General features: G+C 41.8%; 1 protein-coding gene across 1 annotated transcript; it reads left to right on the forward strand.

The window, feature by feature from the left end:
- Positions 1-4440: 4440 nt before the first annotated feature.
- On the forward strand, positions 4441-8753 carry gnrhr1 (gonadotropin releasing hormone receptor 1; the record flags this gene model as incomplete). The annotated part of the gene is made up of 3 exons (XM_079176686.1): positions 4441-4956; positions 6856-7057; positions 8338-8753. 3 exons carry the CDS (start codon positions 4441-4443, stop codon positions 8751-8753), a joined length of 1134 nt encoding a protein of 377 aa, XP_079032812.1.
- Between the last annotated feature and the right edge of the window lie 250 nt (positions 8754-9003).

Genomic DNA, 9003 nt, shown 5'->3' on the forward strand with positions numbered 1-9003 from the left:
CCAACCAATCAGATACAATGGAGACGTTCTCCCCAGGTGACACCAAAGATGACATCGTCCAAGGAGAGCAGAGACGGCACAGCTAAACAGACCAGAGGCCACATGGTCCATAAGCCTTTGAAAGATGGCTGGAGCACTGCGTAAGCCAAAATGCATCACGGTGGAAGAATAAAGTCCAGAAGGTGCTATGGATGCGCTGATCTCCCAGGGGCCTCAGTGACTGTGGGACTTGTCAGTAACCCTTCACTAGTTCATCCTTCATCCTGTATTACGTTGTCTCAGTACCTGTACTCTGTGCATTGACAATAAAGTTTAAAAGCGTAACGGGAGTGGTAAGGACCCAGACGCAGTACGACGGACACACGGAATAGTTGGAACGAGACTTTATTCCAGGCAGAACATACAACAGGTAAACAGTCTTGGCTCTGCACACATGTAGAAGTCCACTCTGTGGAACGCCAAGCCGTCAGGGGAGAAGGCAGGCGGAACCCAGAGGAAGCAAAGACATGATCTCGTAGTCGGGGACAGAAGGCTGAGTCTTGCAGAGGCAAGGCGGAGAAGTCCAAACAAGCAGGGTCGGAAAACCAGTCGGCGGGTAAACGCTGGAAAGTCTGGCATAATGCGGAGAACGATCTGGCAGTGAGTGTGTGTGTGATTGGGGTCTAAATAGTAGGTGCAGCAGAGTGAGCAGGTGAGAGTGATGAGCCGATGAGGTGGGTGTGACTAACAGGTGCACTGAATGAGCTGATTAGGTGAGTGAGAGATAGACAGGAGAGAAGGGGCAGAGCTGTGACGAAAAGCTACAAATCTCAGTCAAATTTGCTGACATACTTGGCTGAAAACCCTCTGCAGTCTACCATGCAGGGCAAAGCACACACCTGACTTGTACATTGTTTACTTTTCTCAAGTCTGTGCAGCTTCTGAAAGTTGAGGAACTGTTTTTTAACAACTTGATTTAGCTGGATTGGCATTTTTATTTTCCAACATGTAATGTACCATCTTATGTAACAGTTCACGTTCCTTGGAGGGAACAAGGTAGAAACACTGCTTATTCAGCTCAGCATCACCAACATCAATGTCACGTTTAATAAGGTCGGTAGGTGATGCAGAAAACTGTTAATGAGTTCAATCAATTCAACTTGTTTACACTCATACAAAGTGCTCCAAAAATGAAGGCCAGGCTGTCAGTGCCTCAGATTCTTTGAGACGACTTTACATCGTCACACTGCTGCAGACAAAGTCAAATAGTTTGAGTAACAAAAGCGGCCTTGCCATGACTGTCGTGATGTCATCCAAGGTGGACCGAGTGTAACTGGAGCATGAGTTTGAGACCTTTGATATTCTTGAAATTATTTGGGAACACTGCTGATCTGCTGTACTCCAGTCTGATGGAACTTCACCTCGTCCAATATGACAAAAATCTCCAGATTTTTCAACTTTACACTCACACACCCTTACACCACAGCTACATTTCCCACTTCTTTTGCATCAATTTTTCGACCAAACACAGCAATACCAACCTGTTGAGCTCCTTTTAAGCGACTACATCCTGATTATAAAATCAAAAATAAACGTATATTCGCTGCATCTCTACACTTGCAGTCTTGAACACATTTGACAGAAGCACACTGTAAAAGTATGAAACGTACTGTTACTCTGTTTAAAGTTTTAAATGACATTAGGTTTGGTGAAACCTAATGTCATTGTCAATACTAAGACCTTTAAGCCGTCTCCTGCTTCTTCTTGAAGTTCAAATTCAGGAGGGGCCTGTGTCAAAATCAATTTTTTATCTTCCTTATTTTACGTAATTTTGTAGGAGACAGGGTTGGACTCATATAGAATATATATATATATATATATATATATATATATATATATATATATATATATATATATATATATATCTCATTTAATGAATTCAGCAGAGTAGAATTATAATATTTGACTTGTTTTTAAAATGTGTTCTTTCTGTAACCACAGGGGGGATGGTGCGTTGGATCATGGGATGCCATGGATGTGTTGGTTAGTGATTGGCCTGTTTTTGACCGTTTTGGATATTAATCAACCAATATTTGATCTACACAAATAAAGTATTTGAAAACTCGGACTAGTCAGTATTGGTATTGATAAATTGAAAAAACTCTGCAGGTCTTTCCTCAATATTGAGACAGCGATAGGACCATCACTGATGCTGAATCCGGACTTTACTAAGGGTGCCTCATAAATGACATCTGAAAATGTAAAAGTCCTCCTGTAACACATTCATGAAGGCATGCATGAAATCAGCTGACTCAGTCCAAATCAAATAATGCACCAGTCTATGTTTGGCCTGCAGGTAAGGCATCACATAAAACATGGAATGGAATTCATATCATTTTGCACATGCTAATGAGTTGTGATACTTTTATCTATTACTTAGAGTGCTAATTCATCTTGTTACAAGATGGAATATCCAGAGCTCTGTCTGTTATATCCCATGGGTTATAGAATGGAAAGGACACAAAGCAGATATGTATTTATCAATGCGTACAGTAACACATTAATATAGACAGTTTTGTGAGCATGCATGCTCTTTCACAGAGAAAAGTCAAAACGTAACAAGGACAGTCAGAATTTTGTAAAAGACAGTAACTAAGGCCAGTGAAAGCAGGCAGGTAAAGCATGTCACCTTGAAAACTCTATTCAAATCAAACATGTATCTCTGATTCATCTCGTCTCTCCTAACATTTCCAAAAGAGGCCATAATGTAATGGAAATTCCCCACGATGTCTCTCTGATACAAGGGTGGCTACCTCTGCAACACCCCGCACGTCACCTGCCTCAATTAGCCAATCGGCATTGATTGTGGTGGCTCCTTCTTCGCGCAGTGTAAAATGTTCATTGTAGATGGCAGTGTGCGTGTGTGTGCACGCGCGTGTGTGCGTGCAGGCGGGCTGATGGAGCGAGCAGTTGGATGCGATAAAAACATGTGATCTGGTTGATCGTTGATTTCTCAGATAGCGTAAAGTGAGCGGGGGAAACCGGAGGACAAAGAGCCTGCAGGCAAAGTGATGCATCAGCACATCGGACGGCTCCGATCCGCTTCTCTCTTCATCTGACCCCCAGGAGACTGACAGCATCACTCTCCAGGTAGGAACACAACACCGCTACTTCAAAGTACTACGGTGTGCTAATAGATATGCTTTAGTGTGTTTAAGTCAGTATCAGTGTGTGCAGGTGGGGGATGAGGGCGCGTCTCCCCCTATATGCCGATATGATGCAGTCTAACATGGGCTGAGAGAATGGAAACAAAGAAAGAGTGCCAGAAAGAGGAGAATGCCTCCGCTTAGAGCGTCATACCAAAGAGAACCGAAGAGTTCTGTTTGGGTTTATTAATATGTCTATCATGTCGGGGTACGTACGTTACCTGGACGTTAAAGAAGATCGAGCTGTTTGGTGCAGCAACACATGAAGAGGTGCAGTGGTCCACCAGCAGAGGGCGCCACTCATGTGGATAATGTTAGAGGCGTTGTAATGGTTAATTGCAAATTTGTTTTCTGAAGCAGTCATTAGCTTTTAGACATTATAACAGTACAAAACACACTTTCTATTGATGTCAAAAGTACATAAATGAGATGGCTAGAGGAAGCTGAGTTTTACACTCCAATTGAAGACTTAAACTGGTAAGATAAGAGGAGCTCATCACGTGATGTGAGATGTAAAACGGGATATAACATCCACTACACTAAACACCAAAGTCTAGACATTAAACGATCCAAGTCTTTGTTCTGAATATAAAAACTGGTAGTGAAATTCAAGACTTTCTGGAGTAAATCTGGTTAAACATAGACGGGAGTTGGATAGAATATTGTGGTGATTATGTAGCTCCTCATCAAGGCATGTATGTATATTACAGGGGAGTTTCCTATTCCCTTTGCACAGACACTTCTCTGAGACATATAGTGCTACTTTTTCAATTTACCATATCTTTCATACAACAGAATAATTCATCTGCATTCACTTGAACAAATGCTGTTAAATATGTTTTTTTTATCAGTTATTATTTGAAAAGGTAATGTGTTGTTCACTCCAGCTAAAGCCCCGAACAATCCTGAGAAGTGAAGTCATCTCGCCTCCTAAATGTACCTGTATTTACCAATTGTAATATGTTATGGTAATTAATAGAGCTATTTGCTAATTTGCTCAACAAACAAACTAAAAAAACAGCATCCAAGTCTACTCAATATCAACATGAGCAGATGAAGCTCTGTCCCACTGGGACTGTTAGCATGGTTTGTGTTGACAGGTCATTTCCTAGAATAAGATCACTGGTTTATGCCATAATACTGACATCAAAATGTGCATGTCCATGAAAACAGAGCATTTCAAGAGGTGATTTGAATCAACATTATGCTTTTTTGTGGTCAGTGTCAAATGGTTGTTTTCTCCCTCTGTCACAGGATGACAGGCAACTTGTCTGTGTGGGTTTCCACACCTGCCTTCTCCCTGCTGAACTCGTCTGCTCCACCCTCCCTTGGACCCTGGAAGGCTCCATCCTTTACAGTGGCTGCCCGCTGCCGCGTAGCAGCCACCCTGGTTCTGTTTGTCTTTGCCGCTGGCAGTAACCTGTCGGTCCTGATCAGTGTGTGCTGGGGGCGGGGTTATCGCCTGGCAGCACACCTCCGTCCGCTCATTGCCAGTTTGGCATCAGCTGATCTGGTGATGACCTTTGTGGTGATGCCACTGGATGCCATTTGGAATATTACAGTGCAGTGGTATGCAGGGGATTTCATGTGTAAGCTACTGTGTTTCCTCAAGCTCTTTGCCATGCACTCAGCAGCATTCATACTAGTGGTAGTAAGTCTGGACCGCTATCGGGCCATCCTTCATCCTCTAGATTCTCTCGATGCTGGGCTCAGGAACAGACGCATGCTGCTGGTGGCCTGGACTCTGAGCCTGCTGCTGGCCTCTCCACAGGTATAGTAGGTTCTAGGTTACACTCTAGGCCTGAATCATTCTCACCAGCTGCTGCTGAGTCTAAGCACATTGATTAACACTAGATTGGATTCTAGATGAGGTACTGATGATCAAACAATACCACAGATTGGGCACACTTTTTAAATCATGTGGCTTTATACATGAATTGTTTCATGCAACATGGTTAAATGCAACCAACGTTCATCATAGTTGCACTGTGTATGACCTCGGAAATCAACTAAAAAGTTCATAAAATGGTGTGCGATTCCTGAACGACTATTTTTCAAGTTGCAGCCAGAATGTTGTCATCTGACAGCTGATTTGTTGTAACATCAAAACTGGACAGAATACATTTTTCAAATTTTGTAGATCAATGACAAATAGATTGTCCAGCAGGGAAAGACAAGTGAAATACAGAGTGAATTCCGAGACTAGTAATCTGGGCAGATTACTGAATTCTGTATGCTTATTTCTGTTAAAGTTGTTAGTGACAAAACTCGATCCCAACATGCAATTGTTGAGAGGCAGGTCATTTTGCCCCTTGTACAGGTCCAGCTTGACAGACATACCCCTACAATATAAGGACAGTTCTGGAGGATTTAATTCTAAACTGTGTATTTGGAGCATGAGAAAGAATAGCTGTATGTTTTAACAGCAGTAACTGTATGACAACATGAGGCACCTTTAAATACTTTCATTTAAACAAATGTCTGTTAAGTCATTATCTGTCGCCTAGGTAACACAGCGGTGGTTGAGCCTATGGCCCGCTGATGAAAGTATTGCAACAATTCTATGTTTGCAGTATTACAATCCGGGTGTCTGTCATGTGACCGAAAAGCCCATTTGTGGGAATGTGTTGTGTGTTTGATCGCCACACACATGTTGTCTCCGACTGATCGTCCTCCTTGAGTTACAGCTGTCAGCTTGAGTGACAAGTTCTTCCGGTAGGTGCTAATGGGGAAAAAAACATATCCACAAAAAGATCCTAAAAAGCAAAGGGGCGATGTTAGTCCATCATACAACGCTGGCTAGAGTGGTGATATCAAGATAAGAAACAGGTAAAAGAAAGCGCTCTGAGTGCATTTTTGATGAAATGCTGGGAAGAAGCGCCCTGCAGGGCTTTTCTTTGCCCTGGTACATGATACTTGATACATGACTTGATACACACACACCTCCCATTAGCAGGATACATTCAGTAGTAGTTAAGGTCTGCACATAGGATATGTTGACAACGAGCAACATATAAAGTAAGTAAGACTTGCCCCAGTAGCTCACCTGGTGGAGCCAGCGCCCCTTGTACCAAGGCTGAGTCCTGACCGTAACGGCTCTGGTTCCGATCCGACACTCTTCCCCACATTGTTGTATAGAACCTTTATTTGAGTGGCCTTCTTTGACATCACTGTCATTAACACAATGTTCACCCGAAGCACTGCCACTAACAACCATTTAATGCACAGTAGTTCAGCTCTGTTGTCAATGCATGAGGCCACCACAAAGTTACTAACCAGCACCAGTGCAGCCCCCCCATCATGAAACAGTCCTAGTTAACAAATGGCTCCCTTTAGCCTCAACAGCTTTTGTATCAGACTCGAGAAAGAGTCAATAACAAGTGATGACGCCAAGGTTATGTTTGTATAATTGGTACATTACATTACATTACAGTCATTTAGCAGATGCTTTTATCCAAAGCGACTTACAATTCAGATTCTATTCACACACATCTGAAGTGCATTAAAAGGACTCGCACAACATGGGGTCAAATAACCTCCTGCATTGTGTGAATCTTTGTGCAATTTGTTTAATATACACAAATACAAGACACATTTCGTTGAATGTCAACAAAAGTTTTTCTGTGACAGAAATTCCTTCCTCATCTATTTACACTCTCTTCATCTTCAGCTGTTCATCTTTCGGGCCATTAAAGCTGATGGAGTGGACTTCACTCAGTGTGTCACCCATGGAAGTTTCCGGTATCTCTGGCAGAAGACGGCATACAACATGTTTCACTTTGTGACACTGTATGTCTTCCCCCTACTTGTGATGACTTTCTGCTACACCCGCATCCTTACCAAGATCAATGGTCAAATGCACAAAGGAAAAGGTGTGTGACTCTCAAAAAAACCTGGAGGTCTAACTAGAGAAGAAAGAAATTACACTTAGTCTCATCCATGCCACAAATTCATTTTGTATGTACTTTTACTTTGAGTTGTTTTTTAAATCTGAAGTATTTTGCTTTGCGACAGTCTCATGAACACATTCAGGTAAACTGTGTGAGAATGGAACAGAAGAAAGGTGACAAATCAACAGTTTAAGCAAAGCAGAAGCTGTTGGCAGAGCTCCATATTCACAGAGCTGACATTCTGGTATAAATGCATGTTGTAAATGTTTACGCTCACTTGTGGAGCATTGGGGGCCGGGCCAAGCAGTGTGTGAGCTGTACACACAACAATGCTATACGATTAAGGATGACATCATTATGAGTTATTTTAGTAAGGTCAGCATCATTGTATCTCAGCATAGATTACAATAAGGTTACATTTAACTTATATATATATATATATATATATATATATATATATATATATATATATATATATATATATATATATATATATATATATATATATAATGCACCACCCAGCGAGCATTCAAAGCGATATGTATGTTTGTGGAGTTTATATTGTTTTTAAATCTCTGTGTTGGCTGCCTTAGTGATGCTTTATTCTGCTGTTAATTCTATAACAAATGTCAGGCTGTTTAATTTAAATATCTTAATATTGCTTGTTGCACTCACTGCGGTGTTCATAGACTTTTTATTTATTACTAGTCATTATTGTTTGATTGTTTGAGTTTTCTCCTCTTTTCTTATTATTACAGTAAGGATACACTGAGGAAGGAGGTTTTGTATATACAGTAACTGAAAATCAGTTTATAGCCACACATCAAATGTCTGTCCAGAGAAAAGGGATTTACAGTTGATTGTTTGATTCTCATTGCTTGAGGTGTGACATGGGGCCTATTGTGTTGATTTTGAAACAGCTGTGTAAAACATGTATCAGTGCACTGGCTCTGTTTTCTTGCCACAGTCATGACAGTCATGCACTGATATGCATTTCAGCGTCTCTCAGATGCGGACTGGTAATAGTCCCTGGCCCGGATAAACGGCCGCTTTACTGTTTATGTGATTTTATGAGATTGTATAAGAAAAAAACTCAAGCACAAGCTTTAAAGCCACTATTGCAGTCAGCAATGCATCCCTCCCAACCCCTAGCAAAGAGAATCCCCATCTCAACATTAAGATGAGAAGGTGGTGATTACCTATTTGCTTACATTTATGGAATATGTGCTTTCTCATTTTTGCTCATGTTTTGGTTTGTGCAGATGGTGAGCACTGCCTGAGACGCAGTGGAACAGACAGTATACCCAAAGCCCGGATTAAGACCCTCAAGATGACCATTGTGATTGTTAGCTCCTTTGTCATCTGTTGGACTCCCTACTACCTCTTGGGTATCTGGTACTGGTTCCAACCAGCCATTATCCAGCACACACCTGAATATGTGCACCACATACTGTTTGTATTTGGCAACCTGAACACATGCTGTGACCCGGTCATCTACAGTTTCTACACACCATCTTTCCGGGCCGACATCGCTGATGTGGTGGCGTGCTGCCGTGGTCGCCAAATCAACAATGCCTCACCTAGCTCTGTGGATCGCCTGTCTGGACGAAGACCTGGAGCTGCTGTGGAGATGGAGTCTGATCTGAGCTCAAACCAGCACAGTGGGAACCCGAGTTAGATAGTGGTGAACGCTAATCCATGATGGAAGTTGAACAACTTTGGCTTTTCTTGCCCTCTACAGCAACTGTTTTGAGCTGTGGAACCCTGCAGACCTGTTCTCTGTCAGCAGGAAATAAGCTGTTGACATGTATGCATATCAACACATGTGCTATTTGTATGCAACAATCTCCTGGATGTGACTTTAGCAACATTTTTATTTGTGCAAAAATATGTAATGTAAAATATTAATCTAATATATACTCCAAAAA

The sequence above is a fragment of the Pholis gunnellus genome (assembly GCF_910591455.1).
Source record: "Pholis gunnellus genome assembly, chromosome: 16".
In the NCBI taxonomy this organism is placed as follows: Eukaryota; Metazoa; Chordata; class Actinopteri; order Perciformes; family Pholidae; genus Pholis; species Pholis gunnellus.